This window comes from Colius striatus, chromosome 7 (assembly GCF_028858725.1).
Source record: "Colius striatus isolate bColStr4 chromosome 7, bColStr4.1.hap1, whole genome shotgun sequence".
Lineage (NCBI taxonomy): Eukaryota > Metazoa > Chordata > Aves > Coliiformes > Coliidae > Colius > Colius striatus.
The window spans coordinates 1825541-1841534 of record NC_084765.1 but is presented as its reverse complement, the minus strand read 5'-3'; the positions used below and the strand labels follow the sequence as shown (position 1 = coordinate 1841534).

General features: G+C 46.4%; 1 protein-coding gene across 1 annotated transcript; it reads right to left on the bottom strand.

The window, feature by feature from the left end:
- Nucleotides 1–4005: 4005 nt before the first annotated feature.
- LOC104562342 (acyl-CoA (8-3)-desaturase) lies at nucleotides 4006–15649 on the bottom strand. Its single transcript, XM_010208387.2, has 12 exons — nucleotides 15413–15649; nucleotides 12980–13090; nucleotides 11481–11678; nucleotides 10928–11029; nucleotides 10628–10756; nucleotides 9263–9323; nucleotides 7581–7657; nucleotides 6693–6790; nucleotides 5849–5945; nucleotides 5092–5171; nucleotides 4271–4396; nucleotides 4006–4083 (listed from the first exon to the last, which is right to left on the bottom strand). The coding sequence occupies exons 1-12, from the start codon at nucleotides 15647–15649 to the stop codon at nucleotides 4032–4034; spliced, it is 1368 nt and encodes a 455-aa protein (XP_010206689.1). The 3' UTR covers nucleotides 4006–4031.
- Between the last annotated feature and the right edge of the window lie 345 nt (nucleotides 15650–15994).

Genomic DNA, 15994 nt, shown 5'->3' with positions numbered 1-15994 from the left:
GGTGCCACCATATGAAATGATTTCTTTCACACACAGTGATGTTAAACCAGACCTTTTTTCCTTTATCAGAAAAAAACCCCCTTTCATTTCAAACTCAAACCTTGTCAATATTATTTCCAGTGGAAACTGTCTGTCCTGGACCTCTGATTTCAAAGTGTGACCATTGGAAGAGAGTTTGCAGCAATAAAGGCTCTGCTTTAGCATGTGAGTTAATATTTTGTAGTGTCTCCATCACTCTCCACACTTAGAGGAGACACTCTAGTGGGGATGGTAATTTCCCTTCTGTCTCCATGCACAATTAACTGCTTTATGTTAGAGTGATGGTTTGGTTTGTTGTCCTGCTTTTCTGGTGGGTTGTGGAACTCATTTGTACATGTCCCATTCTTTCTTTCATGCTCCCTCTTAGTGGTATCTTTGTGAAATCTCTCTGTTTTCCTGAGATAACACAAGCAGCCCTTCAGCTAAACCTCTGCCACCTGCAGTGCTGAGCAAACTGGTCAAAGCTACCTGGGGGGGAAATCTGGCAACTCTTCCTGTTTGCTCTGGAGTTGATTCATATAACTGAAGCTTTATTCCCCATTTATCCACAGCCCTTTGTCTCCATCTTGCTCAGCCTTCTTGCACACACCTTTCCTCATTTTCATCCTGTTGGATCCTCAGCTAATACAAGTGGGTTTTGTTGCATTTTGACTTGCAGGGGTCTTGGCTGCAAGTTGCATTCGAAGCCTAATGGTGTCGTGGGTCCAGAAATCAAATCCTGGTCTTCAAGCCTTTCATCTACCCAAGGGGATTTATTCCCAGAGACTACTTAAGGTAGGCTTTTTAAAATAGTGGAAATGTGTTTGTGATGTTTGTGACTGACTGAGAGTGCTCTGAGTCCTGCTTCACTCCTTCCTTCTCCCACAGACTTTTCAGGAATCGCTTCTTTTACTCCCATGGCTTGGGCATTGTACTTTGTGCTGGTAACCTCTAAACAAAGTTGCACATCTTCCAAGGCAGCAAATGGTTTAGTAACACATCTTTGGCATGTTCTGGCTGATTGTACTGGGTTAAAGGTATTTAAGTACAAGTCAGCACTGAGCATGGCAGGAGTAATCCCAGACAGTCATTGCAACCACACAAAGTTCATTCATTATCTAATCAGAGGCTTTCTTAGGAGTTGCTTTTTTACTAGGTGAGATCTGTATTTATTAACCTTATCACTTTCATCATTGTGAGAAGGGGCTCTTGACTGCTTATACTCAAATGTATTTCTTGTTCCTGAAGTCTCCTTTCCAAGTTAGGCTTTTATTTCAGTCTAAGGATGTAGTCCCAGTGGTACTCACTTAGGATAAAGAACACACTGTCTTACTAATAAATGCAAAGATATTGCCTTCTGTCAAGGGTGATTCAAAGTACCAAGATGAGCCTCTTTCTCTGAGTGACCTTGTGCCTGGCAAAGCCTAAATCTGAGTCCATGCATGTAACACAGTTTAATCTTGAACCCTCAAAACTTCCTTAGTATACTTGAGCTTGATTAGCCTTACCTTAGTGAGCTACAACATATAAAAGTCTGTGTCTCACTTCAAACCTTTACCTTGGGTCCTATACCCTTGTTTCCTTGCCCTATAGGGCCACTGCTTGAGCCCAAATGGCTGGCACTTAACCTTGTGCAAGGCTCATTTAAAAACTAGGCAGGATGCAGTGTGGAGCAGGAGCAGCTTTGCATCGTGTCACATTCATGTGGCTGTTGTTCCTGCAAGCAGGACTTGCATAAGCAACTATCCAACTCTACCCTTTTCCCTGCTTTCTTTTCTCCTTCCTTCCTCACCTGATTTTAATTGTCATCTAAACTCTCAGGTTCATTCCCAGAGCTGGAAACCTCAGTGGGAAGCAAGGATTTCACTCCACATGTGATGGAGAGAGCTCAGTTCCAGGAGCTCAGTTGTGTTACTTCTAGGTCTGTTATTCACATGTACTGGTGGATAAATGCTACTGTTATTTTTAGCTTTATGACTAATGACTATCAATATAACTAACCATGGGCTAGAGAAAGCTAATCTGAGTATTTTCTGCTACTAATAGCAGGAGACTTGGACTGTTCCTGCTGCTTACCCGTGCCTCCTTCCCTACAATTCCTCAAAAAGCCCTGCCAGGAGAAAAATGTGCTGCTTTCCTTGTTAAAGAGCTTGATTTGTGCAATGTGGCAGATGAAAGAAACACACAAGGAATGCTCTGAGGGGCAGCTCAGCAGAGGCTACATGCCCTGGAGGCTCTGGGGAGAGTGATGGAGTGCATGACCCCCTCCCAACTAGGGAGTGGGTGGCCTTTGTTTCAGCCAAACTGGCCACGTGAGCTAAGTGAAACACCCATTTGTGTCACTGTTTGTCCCTGACAAAGAAATAGAGACTTACAAAAGCACACAATCAGCTTTAGGGGGTTGCTTATTCTTATACTATGATAGCTTGTGTATGTATTACATCTGCTTTTGTGCTCTGAACCTCTGACACTGATCAGTAGTGGCTTTTATTCATGGCACTGTGCTGGGCATTAGCTCACTGTTTAGTGCTTTTTTGCTAGAGCCCTGTTATTCTACAAGTATTCTTACCTACTGTGACTTCCCCCATGACTAGCATCTGGCCAAGGTGCAATGCTGAGGCAAGCCTGAGGAGCTGAGAAACACAGCCTGACAGAAAAGCCCTACTCAGCAGCACCTGTAAGCCTCAAGCTCCAGGTGAGTAGAGCTTACTGGCAGTCTCAGAGGATGATGGAGAAATAAACCTGCTCCCCATCATGAAAGTGAATACACATTCTTCAGCTGCAGAAGTTCTGAACTTGATTCTACCAAGTATAACAGCAGTTTAGGGATTGCAGTGGGTTTATGTGACTAATGTGGAGACAAATAATGGCTTGACTTTGTACTGAGTTTGCAAAGCCTCAGAACTGAGGTGTGTCAGGCTTCCTCTGCCTGATCTTTTTGCTGGCCTGTCTACAACTTGGTTTTATTTTATTTAGCTGCAACAGCAACTTTTCTCTTTGAGCAAATGTCTATTTATGTTACTTTTAGTTCTTCTTTCTCTAGTAGGATCATAGTTGCCTTACAGAGGTAGATCATAGTCTTACAGAGGTAGATCATAGTCTTATAGAGGCAGCAGTAACAAGGTGTAAAATGAGATCCAGCTGCCTTGAAATGAAATTCACATGTGTTATAATAGTAGCAGCTTTGAGAAGTGAAGACAAAGGGTATATAGCATGGAAGAGGACAGGCTTGAAGAGTTTAAAAGCACTTTGGGGGACAGACTTGACAGTGGAGAGCTGATGGTTTATAACCAGCTCAGCCAGAGCAGCCTGGGGAGGGTTCACAGGGCCCAGAGTACAAAAAACCCCAAGCAATGAATAAAGAAAAGTGGGTGTGAGCTGTTCTTAGCCCATGTATTTCTCCCTGACAACTGGGGGTGCCTGCAAGAAGGGTGCTCTAGAGAACAGTAAATAGGAAACACATCAATGTTGGTTTTCAGCTGCAGCTTGCAGTTGCTGTACTCCAGGTGAGATGTAGTTTAGTATAATTTATTGTGATTTAAGCACATTGAACACCTCTGTAATTCCACATCCTGTACAACTTCAACTCACTTCAGGTAAGCAAACATCATATGAAGCATTAAACCCTCCACCTGAGGACCACCTTAACAAAAATAAAAGGTCAGGGGACTCTGACATGAAGTCAAGTGTGTGCAGCTGCACCAGTCCCTAATCTGACTTGAACATATGTTCAGGCTCAGAAATGCCCTTGGCCATATTTCCTCAATCATAGTTAGCAAAGAGTTTCTCTCAGTTCTAGCCCTTCATCTCCTGCTGGCACTCAATATATCTGAACCAAAACACCAGGAAAGACCAGAAGTAAGATTCAGGTAACTTCTTATCTATTGGAATCGTATCCTTCAGTTCTTATCCATTTTCTTCTGCCAGAAAGTCACTCGTGGTCCCTGCTCCTAAGCTTGCTGGCATTGCAAAGGCATGGCAGGCTGTGAGTGGTACCATCCAGCCTTGTCTTCTTACTTGTGTAGGTAGGCATCCAGCCAGAGCTCCCCTGAACTCTTCAGAGAGCTGGGAGAGACAAAGAGAGAGCACAAGACACCACGTTATGCAGAGCTGCTGAGGTGGGTGTTGATGGGGAGAAGGGAAATGGGGGTTTCTGTGTGTTAATTTGTAAGGGAACAAGACAACTCTTGTTCTTAGGATTGCAGTCTCTGCTAATCCTGGTGCAGTGCTTTGCCTGTGTGTCGTTACTCACTGCACTATGTCTGCAAAGGCGGTGAGCAGCGGCTTGCACTGGTACTCGATGCCGTGTTTGGCACACAGGGACTTCACCAGAGGAGCCACCTTCCAGTAGTTGTGTCTTGGCATTCTGGGGAATAGGCTGTGAGCAAGAGACAGATAGATTCTCTTCCAGTGCTCCATAGGAAAGGCTACATTTGACATTCATTATGACTTCCCAGGAACCACCCAGCTCTCCCTGAGCAGGGTCTTTAGCTGCTCCTGGCTCTCCTTTCCCCTTGCTGTGCTTTTAGCATGAGTAACTCCCAAGACTTGCCTGCTTTCCCCCCTCCATTGTTTTCCACAGTTGTCTCTAGCACCTCTGAAGCAACATTTCTCCAATTAAGTGGTGCCATAGACTGGAAGAAACTACTTCTTCCCCTCCCCTTTCTCCAGAAGGAACCATCTCCACAGCACAGAAAACACCAGCCTGTACTTCAGTTGCACATCTCAGTCTCTAGAGCAATAGCATAAATCATTATAGGAGGTTTAAACTCCCCTCAGATTGCAAACAGGGTGCCTCAGCATGTACATTTTCACTGTTGCTTACAAGCTATTGCATTGGATAGATCCTGTTGCTGTCTCTAGTCATTCTCACCTTCCTAGGAGTCTAATGAAGCTTTGGGAGTTGCTGTTATCTTTAAGGCTTTCAGTCTTTTGAAAGACAAACCCTTTGCTGCCCTGTAACTACAGTGTAGAATTCAGAGCAAAGAAGAATAGGGAGGAGAAAAGAAAAGAAGGAAAGAGTAGTTATTAGAAAAAGAGGGAAGAAAATTCCCTCTCAGGGTGTTTACTCACTGATGTTCAATCTGGAAGTTCAGATGCCCAGTAAACCAGTCATTGAACAGAGACTGCTCAACATTGCATGTTGCCTGGAGCTAGAGGAGAGAAAAGAGAAGCAAAGTCAGTATAGATTGGTGAGTGCAGCCTCTTGTTTGTCCAAGGTATGCTGCTCTGCTCTTTTCTTTTAGTCTAACCTGAGCTACCTCAAGCCAAGGATCATAATCCTCCTTCAGCTTTATGGACCAGCAGAGGTATGTAGACTGGTTGACGTGGACCATGGTAAAACTCCATGGTAAAACTAGGTCCTGTGAAGGCATGTGAACAGTCAAAAGCTCCTCCTGGGTCTTCTCAAACCTACATGTGCAGGAAAAGCAGAGATGGCAGGGTACTGCTGTGATGCTCAGACTTTATTGATGCATCTCTCTGCAAAGAGGAGACACCACACTGGCATTCTGCAGGTGTCAGATTGCTCAGCATGAGCAGGACACAAACTTCTGTCTCCACATAAGCAGAGAAGGTCCAAGACAGAATGGTGCCATAAGTGGGGAGAGGTGAGTATGTTTAGGAAATGGAGCTGGGACCTAGCTTGGATTTTTAGATTGCCCATGAACTCATCATTCCTGCCCTCCTGTGCTGTTTCCATAACTGGATCCTGTTCTCCTATTAACCTTCATTTCCCAGTTACCAACAGCTTTTCACCCTTAATGAGGACCTGTGTTCTGGTTGGAATTTGTACCTGCATCATCACAATTAAGAATGGAAAATGTTTTACCTGAGTAGACACCCAGTCCAAGTTTTTGTCATAGTAAATGTCCATAGGGATGTGGTTCATCTGTGAAACCCAGACAAACCAGCTGCTCTCCAGCATCCTGTACAATCACACAAGAGGGCAAAATTCAGTACCAGGTGAGCAGGTCACTGATGAGCCCTTGAAATAACAGCTTAGGCAGGCTTCCAAACACATGGCTGAACACCAGCCTTACTAGTCCAGCACCTGGAAGAGCTTCCAAAAGCTGGGAGTTTCACACTTCCTTATGAAGCTCATGATTATTTAACATGTTTTGTTAGAAAACTGATGTGGCCTGCTCTTCATCTTGTTTTATCTGCAGCCAAGGACCAAATTGATTAGAATCAGTGAAACCATCCAAGTGGAGAGTGGATTGTCCATTCAAGCCAACGCTGCTGGATGATGCTTTGGCATTGAGATCTCATCTAGCTGAACCTGCTTCTGCAGGGAGGTTGGACTGGATGATCTCTGGAGGTCCCTTCCAACCCCTACCATTCTGTGATTTGCAAGCCCAGGCTAAGCTGTTTGTTCAATGTTCCCTTTCCCTAACCAGCAGCAGACCCAACACCCAAAGCAGTGACTGTTACATAAGGTAAGTATTTCTCAATGTGGGAGCACTCAGGGAGGTCTCTTTGCTGCCAAACTCAAACTTGAACTGGCAACTGAGCTTGGAAGAGTCTTGGGTTAACTTCATGAGATTAAAAAGCTGAGCAAAAAGACATTAGGTGGTGAAGGGGAACCCAGAAAGATGAGCAAAGGCAGGAAAAGGCAGGCACAGAGGGAAGGAGAATGGAGAGGAAGGCTGAAAAACCTTCTAAGGACACATCACCTGACTAAAAAATAATATGCCAGGAGACTCTTTATTTCTAATAACGACCCATAAATGACACAGAATTTGATGTAGAAGGTCAGCATCCAGGCCAAGTCCTACCAAAAGCAGAGACAAGAAGAAAAGGAAACAATTGTGAGTTACATTTGCTCAAGTCTTTTTCTAAGCTTCACGTCATATGTGCAAGGAAACAATCTTCAGCTTCTGTCTCTGGTTGCTAAATGGAACCATCCAGAGCAATCCAAGTTAACAGAAGCTAATAACTCTTTTTTTCCCACGTCTGTCTTGCTCTAACAGAGCTGCAGCTGAGCATTCACACCCTGTAAGCAGGTTAATATATTAGCAAATGACTATGCATTCAGGAACATGAATTGACTTGTATCAAAGTCATTTCCCAGGGCTCTAACTAAGTGCTACACCAACAATCTCCTTTTGCCTGGAAGTTGCTCTGTCCTCCTGTATGCATCATCTGCAGCTTGAATCCTAGCTGCCTGGCATAGGAAGTCATGCCAAGGGTATGCATGCTGCTGACAAAGCAACAGCAGTTCCTATAGATCCACATCCCTCCTGCTCCTGACCACTCTGGTCCTTGCACCAGATCCAAGGGGGGCAGCACACTGCGTGGCTCTGCAAGTGACACAAGGCAGCACAAAGCCAAACAGCCTGTTGCTTGTTTTTCAGGCCTTTACCATCGAGCTGGGGAGCACCATTGGTTTAGCAGAAAGTCTGCAGAGCCCCTGAAAACACTGCACCAAACTGTCACATTAGGCTAAAGTGAAAGGCACCCAGCAGGGACTGAGCTCTGGACAGAAGCTGGCTTCAAGTTCAGAGAAAAGGTTGAAGACCCACAACTGACCCCTCTTTGGTTGCACAAGCAGCAATACTTACCCCCCAATACCTTTTTGTGTATGCAATATAAAATGTGTGGATGTTGAAGTAGGTGGGAAACAGGAGCGGAGGAAGAGCTGTAAGGGAGAATTGGTTGTCACTGGTAAGGTCGTGGACTGAGTGACAGCTAATCAAGCTGCAAGCAAAGGATCCCTGAGCAGCAATGTCCTGAGAAGCTGTAGAATCTTCTGGATGATATTGCAACAAGCAACCTGGGAGCTTGCTGACCTCCAGAGGTAAACCAGAGGTAAGACAAGAAGCTCTCTGAAGCTCGACAGAGGACAGTTGCTGCTCTTCAGCGTGGCAGCCTGCTCCTGCTTATGTGTCACCCATCAAAAAAGGAGGGTGTAGACCCTAGAAGCTTAATAATCCTTTTGAATATCACAGCAACCACTTTGCAAGAAAGAAACTACCTGACACAGGTTAGGATGCTGTATAAGTTATGCTCAACAAGTCTAGGTCTGCTCATTCATCTGATAGTGCTTGTAAACCTGAGGTTTCGTGTTAGCCTTTTTAACTGAGCAGAGAAGGTCCAAGACAGAATGGTGCCATAAGTGGGGAGAGGTGAGTATGTTTAGGAAATGGAGCTGGGACCTAGCTTGGATTTTTAGATTGCCCATGAACTCATCATTTCTGCCCAGAGAGCTGTTCTGAGAAGTGGCTTCTACAGCCCCAAAGCCCATCTGGCTTCTCATTCAGTTGTTCAAAGCAGGGAAACACCTGGAACACATCTTAAATCCCTTGCCTAGCAGGGATTTGGGGTTGCAAGGACTCAAAACCAACCTTGCAAAGAGACATCCTCCCTTTTACTTCAAACACCAAGACAGAAAACCCCACAGATCACGACTTTGATTTGAACTCTACTGAAAGATGGGGTATGGCATTGTAACTCAGAGCCACTGTGGAGGATGAGGAAGATCTGGGAGAAGATCACCTTCCTTAACTAGGCATCTCAGAGTTGCATATCTGAGGTACACACATCTCAACTAACCCTGCTAATTCACTCACTTCAAAGTCATCCTGTCCACACTTCAGGCAAGAGTCCTAAGCACACGCTTCAGACTCATCTTGTCTTGATACCTCCTTCTCCCATGTTGAAGCTGTGCTGCTTTGCAGAAGGAATAAAGCTTCACTACAATAGGAAGAAGGTGGCAAGAGTGAGCCCTGGGTGGAGAAATTCTGCTCACAAACAATCCCTGGAGCCCTCATCTCACTCTCCCAAGTAACTCCCTTAATTAGCAACTTAAGAGTCTTTCTTCTTTCCTCCATTCAGTTAGATGGAGACTTGTTTTTTGCAAAGCCATCCAGCTTTAAGGTGACCTGGGAGAAGTGTATCCCACTATTTCTTTCTGCCCTGAAACAAGCCATTTGGTTAGAAATTCTCAAACCAAGTTAAGGTGTTTCAAGTCAAGGAGGGCACAGAAACCTGATACAACCACATGATAATCCAGGCTGAAGGAGACTTGATGATCTCAAAGCATCAGCTAAGAGGCCAGACCAAGTTACTCAGGGCTTTATCCAGTCAAGTCTTCAACTCCTCCAAATATTAGATGCAAACTGATTATTATGTTCATTAATGTACCAAAGTACCTGACTTTTGCTCAAGTCCTGCAGGTCCAAAGGAAAACCTACAAGCCCTATTAATACCCCTCATGGTATTGCAGGAGAATGGAGATACTCACTGATGAAGAAGTATTTGTGCTGGTGATTGTATGGCATGTATTTTTTCTTTTTGATCCCAAGCTGTGAAGAGAAACAGCAAAAAGATAGGGAGTGTTAGCTCAGCAATCAGCACAGGCTGCTTTCCCTTCTCCCTTCCCCAGAGGCACTATTCTTGTCCTCTTCCCACAACCCTCATTCCTCCTGCCTACTTCTTGGGTACCTGTCCTGTTAGTTTACATGCCTGCTACACCTTTTCTTATGAATGCCTCCCAGCTTTGAAGTTCTTTGCAGAAGCTGGTGAGCAAACTTGAGGCTTTTTGTCAGCAGTAGGGGAGGATAAATCAGTGGTTGTTGAAGAGTAGTTCTGCATGCACCCATGACAAGCCAAAACATGGGCAGCAGCCCATGAGAAAAGCCCACATTGGTGCATGGTGGGAAGGAAACTGGTGTCACAGCATCATTTTCTAAGTTAGAATGGAATGATGTGGTAGAAACTGTACCTGGACATCTCCTGCATGAAAAGCTGGTGTAACCTGAAGGTTATGGTTCAAAGCATTTTGAGAGGTGAATTTGGACTGGTGAATCCCCTTGGGTTTGTGTTCTTAAGCACATCCACAGGGCATTTTGTGAAATATTGCCTAGTTCAAGGCTAAGTTATATTCTCAGTTAAAAACAGCACACTTTAAGTGACAGTCTCACGATGGCAGAGGCCTTCCAAGGAGAAAAAGGCTTCACTGCTGATGAGGTTGCACAGCAAAAGGGGATCAGCATCACCTTAGATTGTCACTCCTGGAAGTGGCCTAACAATCCAAGCTGAGAACACCCTGTGTGGTCAAATGACTTCTGCCCAACCACCAGTCCCACAGAGCTACAGGAGCAGCCCTTGGTTATTCAGCCCTGGTGTGCTGCCTGCCTTTCACAGCAGGGCTTCTGCCTTCTCCTAGAAGGCATGGACATGGCAAATCCACCTCTATCTACATTCAAGTAATATCAAGTAATAATCCCAGGCCAACTTCAGACATGCTTTATGTTTACAGCTTATCTAATGATCATTAATTACCAAGGTTTTTTAACTAGGTCATTATGTTGCTGTAACCATGACTAGGCTTTTTGCTGATGGGTTTTCCACCCTATATATATGATGCATTGGGTCTAATTAATTTGCAACCATTTGTCAGCTTATTCAAGACACTTTTAAAGGAACTTAATGTGAACTGTGACCCAACAACAAAGGCTGGAGACAGTAGACCCAGATGAAAGCAATCTGGTTTTCAGAAACTGTCATCACATCTTAGTTGTAGGTCTTTGTGCTGCTGTGCTTTTTTTGCTGACTAGAGTCTCTTCTTTCCCAGTACATGAGCACATACACGCACACAAACACTGACCTCCACAGATAATTTCTTCCCCAGAGTGAACAAGAAGGGGTGCATATCAATATCAGGATCTTTGTGGAAGCAGTTGGGTTTGGCATGGTGCTGGGAGTGCAGAAGAGTCCACCATTTGGCTGATGCTCCCTGGTTTAGTGAAGAACAGCATGAAAAGTACAATGCTTTGCTGAGCCAGATTCTCTCCCATTCCCCTCCTTCACCCAATGCTGAACACAAAAGCTCCACAGAGTCTTCAGGACATACCCTTGTGCAGGAAAGCCATCAAATCTAGCAAGTGTTTCAGGGTCAGGTACTTACAAGGAAATGGCACATCACAAACTTATGCAGCAAGTGGTTCCACTTGGTCTTCCTGAATACTGAATGATGTCCTAGATCATGTTGTAACCATGAAGCTTGGACCTACAAGAGGATAAAGAAAACATTGAGAGGGGAAGAAAGACAGGAACCAAAGAGCAGAGTGGTGCCACAGGCATTCTTTGCCTTGAAACATCAAGATTTCTCTCTCAGACACTGCTCCAGACACACAACCAGAAAGGAACTGTGAAATCCTGATACTCTTAAGGCTTCTCCCAGGGTATCTCTTGCTGAAAGAAGCTCAGACTAGGCTTAGTGGCAGCTCTCCACATGCAAAATTGCTTCTTTACATGTTCTGTAAGCACATGCCATATAGCAGTTGTCTTCTAATGACAAAGGAGAGCTATTCCAAGTGAGGCTGATGGGCATGAGGAAGGAGGATGGAAGAAGGTGCTACACCACCCTACCTTCTGTAGAACTACACAACTCCAATGGTATTATGTGTATGAAAGTTGCTGCAAGTCCATGTGCACATGCAGGAGACTTAGTTGCTTACCCGGGAAGTGGTCAGCACCACCAGAGAGACCATGAAGGGCATTATGGATGTCCCAAAGTAGAAGAGAATGAGCCAAGCAGCAGTATCCAAGAGGAGGATGTGAGCGAGGAGCAGGAAGAAGAACAGTTGATTTGGCTTCAGGAGCCCCATTTTCTCCACAGTAGCACACAATTCTTGGAAGTCTTCCACCAGCCTTTTCTGTGGGAAACACCAGTGTTACAGGGTGCCTGTGTCTGCAGGGTAGCACTGCAGCCTCAAGAGCCAAGGACCACTTTTAATGGAGAAAAAAGCTTCCCAGCAGTCATCATTGCCCTCCTACAGCTTCTCTGTGTCTTTGCCTGATAAGGTACAGAGAGCAGAGGAGCAAGCAGCAGCCAGCACAGAGCACAACATCATACCCTTGACCTCTAAGACCTCTCTTTTGGTGCTTGTTCTGTCCTCTTCTTGGCAGGTAGTGTACAGCCCAGATGGAAGCTGTCTGCTGGAAGGTGTATGTGCATGAACACAGCGTGCCCTTCTGTGGCAGACCTTTGGGATGAAGTTAGTCCTCATCTGCCACCAGTTCCAATATCTATTTCCACTTTACCCTTCCCAACATGAACAGGGGAGGCTTAAATACCTCTATGAAAGTGGCACCCACAGCCCACCTGGCCTGAGGAAGGAGGATGGAAGAAGGTGCTACCCCACCCCACCTTTGGCTTTGCCAGCTCCACAGCTGCTTCCCAAGCCTGATTCCTATCTCCATGCAACCCAGCCCAGAAAGAAGCCTACCCAGCCCACTTTCCCAATCATTTGGGGAAAATTGAGTTTGCATGGAGCAAAGTGTGTGCAGGTTCTGGCAAGCCAGCTGTGGAATTGAGAAAGAGGCAAGGCATGGCCACGGGTGGGTCCAAGGGTTTATGAGGTTCTCACCTACATAGGAGGGGTGTCCATGCCATTCTGGGAAAGCCAGAATTGTGCTCTGAACTGTGTTCCTAATGCCTGAGTTACACGGGGCCATGTGTCATCTTGTCCTATTTCAACACCAAGCGTGGGACTGTGATAAGGAAAAGACCTTGGGACTGCTACAAGAAGGGCAATGGCAATGCTTCATTCAAGGCTAAAACACCCTTCCTGCAGTCTCTCCCTGCAGACACCTACAACAGAAGGGAATCCAGTCTCACTGTTTACTGGCAACTGGAAAGACTTTGTGGTGAGCTCTTCCTCAGAGCAAGGGGAAGGAGAAAAGGTGATAGCTGTGATATTCAGGAGAGCAAAACAAGGCTCAGCTGTTTATGTAGAGTTGCTGTGGTAAGAAAAGCTCCCCTTTGGGCATCTCCAGCACATAATGTTGATTTAGACCAGTGTTAATGTGTTCTGAGAGTCAGTACAAAAAAAATGTGAAGCCTGAGGACCTCATTGTTCCAGGAGCTACATTGACAGAGACACACTGATAAGACCTTATCTCAGAACACTTCCCTTTAATCTACCTCTGATCTGATTTCCAAGGGCAGACTTACATTTTTAGTGGGCTCAACACTGGGTTGATCTGGTGCCAGCTCCCCAATCTCCAGTGGCTTCAAGTACTTGTTCACCAGCACCTTGTCCACGTGGAATGCCAAAAAAGCCTCCTGCAAATGCACAAGAGGAATGGAACAGGTCAGCAGTTCCCTGTTATCACACACACACTCACTGTGGAGGAGCTGCAAGAGCAAAGATGACTTGGTTACTTTTCCATCTCCTCAAGCTTTTGTTGATCTTTCTCTCCTCGTGTGTCCTGTGCTCTTAAAAGAGATCTTATTTCAGCTGGCAAATGGAAGGGGTCTGACTTCCACTACTGCAATTACTACAGGTATGCAAGCTCCATGACACAGCACTGAAAGCATCTCCAGCATAAAGCAGAGTCTAGTTCCCTTGCCTTTTTTGATTCCCCCTCTTCTCAACCCCAATGTTAGGGACTTTCCCATCTTCCTGGGCATCTGAGTGCCCAAAAGACCTTTCTTACCAGCAGCTCAGAATCTTCTTGGTTGTGCAATTTGTCAGAAGAGAAGATTGCTCTTTAAATGTGACTGCTTCAAAGGAAAACGTGGCTCCTCTTATTCACTGAGTGGAGAACTCCATTCCCAAACTAAGACAAGGAGCATTTAATCCAGGACCAAGTGATACCAGAGAACTTTCTGGTTTTCTCTCGTGCTTGGAAGTGTTCAGAAGGAAATGAATGCAAGGGCACAACTTGTCAGCACAGCCCTGGTGTTACTGACCTCAAAGACAGGAGCTTGAAACAGCAGTGGTGGGCACAGTGAGAACAGGATGAAGAAAAGCAGAGGAGACAACTTCAGGGCACAAAGGGAGCAGCTGGAGCCCTGAAGCACAGCTGAGACTGAGCTGAATTTAGTCTGTAGGAGAGGAACTTTCCCTTGAAGATTCTCCAACCATGCAGGAAAAATCCTTTTGTACATCCATGCTTTGGGGTTCTTGATCTGCTTCCATCCCTGCTTTTGCACCACCCATTCAGTTCAGTCATCTTACACTGAATCAGTGCCTTACTGCATTGCTGACCCAGAGTTACTCTGGGCAAATGTTTACCAAGAATGGTTGTGTGGCTGAAGTCTTGCAGGGCTTAATGATTTGGATATGGAACCAAACTATAAGAGCCAGCTCAGATCCCAGAAACAAAACATGTGCATTTTCCAAGTTCATCCATTCTCTGGGCTATTCCAGCATCCTAAAATGAAAGAAACCTGACAGTACTGACTGGAGAAATGACTGATGGAAAATACAGAGTGCAAAGTGCAGCTAATGAAAGGTAAACTTAGTGTACTGAACACTATTTTCACTTCCATGAGCTTCAGATATCACTGCTATGTGGAAGATGGGGATCAATTTCTCTTGGATTTCTCTCTTTCAAAACACACAGCAAGGCAACAATCACACTCATCACATCTCTGTTAATTTACCACTGGTTTTTATACCCTCCCTGAATATCCCAGAAGCCAAGAACTCCAGGGAGTTTAATGAGAGTTTGGGAGGGTTGTTTTACCACAGGTTTCCACATCAGACAAGGGATGGTGATGAACCAAAGTCCTTTTGCCCACACACTAAACTTGCCAGCAGCTGCTCACTCCTTAACTGGATGGTTCTTCCAGTTTTGTCCATCTCCAGGGTCAGAAGGACCACGTGCAATAACTACAGAAGCTTTTCTGGCAGACTGCTTGGGGAAGCTGTATTGGCTTTCCCTCCAAGTCATGCATTTAGGAGCTGTGTGGGAGGGATACCTTGCCTAAATATATGTCTCTGGAGGCAGCTGCCCTACCTTACCCTGTGTAAGCAATCACTGCAGATCACAGGAGCTTCAGAAGCAAGATCGGGGGGGAAGAGTAGTCCTGAAGACTTCAGCTGGATCAACAGTTACAGGCTGGTTGCCCCATGGGCTAAGCCTCTTCATTGCAGTGGTTTAGCCTGGAGAAAAGGAGGCCAGAGGAACACCTCATGTCTCTGTCCAGCTACCTAAAAGGTTGTGGCAAGGTAAGGCTTGGTCTCTTCTCCCAAGTGGATGAGAGGAGACAGTCTCAAGTTGTGCCAGGGGAGCTTTAGATTAGATACTAAGAAAAAATTCATCACCTAAAGAGTTGCCAAGCCCTGGCACGGGCTGCCCAGGGCAGTGTTTGAGCCACCACCCCTGGAGACAGTCCAAAGCCGGGTAGGTGTGGCACTGAGGGACGTGCTAACGGTTGGACTCGATGAAGCCTTTTCTCAGCCGAAGCCTTCAGCGATTCGGCCGTTTCCATAGCGCGAGGCTGGAAAGCTCTCACAGAGCAGCGACCTTCCATACCCCTGCTCCAAACCCCCTCGTTTCCCACCCAATTCCCTTCCCAAGCTGTGGCTGGGCGATGCTCTCCGCGGGCGCCGCATCCCAAGGCGCATCCCCATCACCCCCCGCTGCCGCCGCTCACCGTGGCATCCTGCCCGGCGTGGCTAGCGATGAGCCGGGCCCCTCCCGGGTGTCTCCGGTAGAACTGGCTGACATCGTAAACCTTCCTCTGGATCACCAGCCACCGCTCCTGAGGCGCTGGTCCTTGGCCGTTCCTCTGCCCGATCTCCTCCCAGGTGAAAAGCCGCAGAGCCGGACCGGTCTCGGGGTCCCCATCCCTCTCTTCTCGCACCTCCCCGGCCCCTCGCAGCGGTACCATCCGCTTTCCACGCCACTCGTCGCTTCGTCAGCTCCAGCACCCCCCACCCCATCCCTCCTTCCACCGCATATAAAGACGGGAAGGGCTCAGCCCCCGCTTCCCCGCATCCCGGTCCCGCCTCCTCCCTTCCCCATCCCCGGGCGGGCTCGGGGAAAGGCGAGCGGAGCCGAGCTGCGGGAACAGCTCCTACACAAAGCTACACCTGCTCTGCCTTGGGTGGCTTTTCTTGTTGTGAGGGTTGGTGGGGTTTTTTTGCCCCCGGAAATTCTTTCCCGGCTCTGGCAGCCCGAGCGTGCAAAGCAGAGCAGGAGCTACAGCTAGGGAGGGTCAGGCAGCTTTTAGTCA

Bases quoted from the DNA above. Each gene is read 5' to 3' on its own strand.
- LOC104562342 (XM_010208387.2), bottom strand. From the start codon at position 15,649: ATGGTACCGCTGCGAGGGGCCGGGGAGGTGCGAGAAGAGAGGGATGGG. The intron at 4,397-5,091 runs GTGAGTAAACAC...TCTTGCTCACAG, and splicing joins AACTTCCAGATTGAACATCA to CCTATTCCCCAGAATGCCAA. The intron at 4,084-4,270 runs GTGAGTAACGAC...TGTCTCTCCCAG, and splicing joins GCCTTTGCAGACATAGTGCA to CTCTCTGAAGAGTTCAGGGG.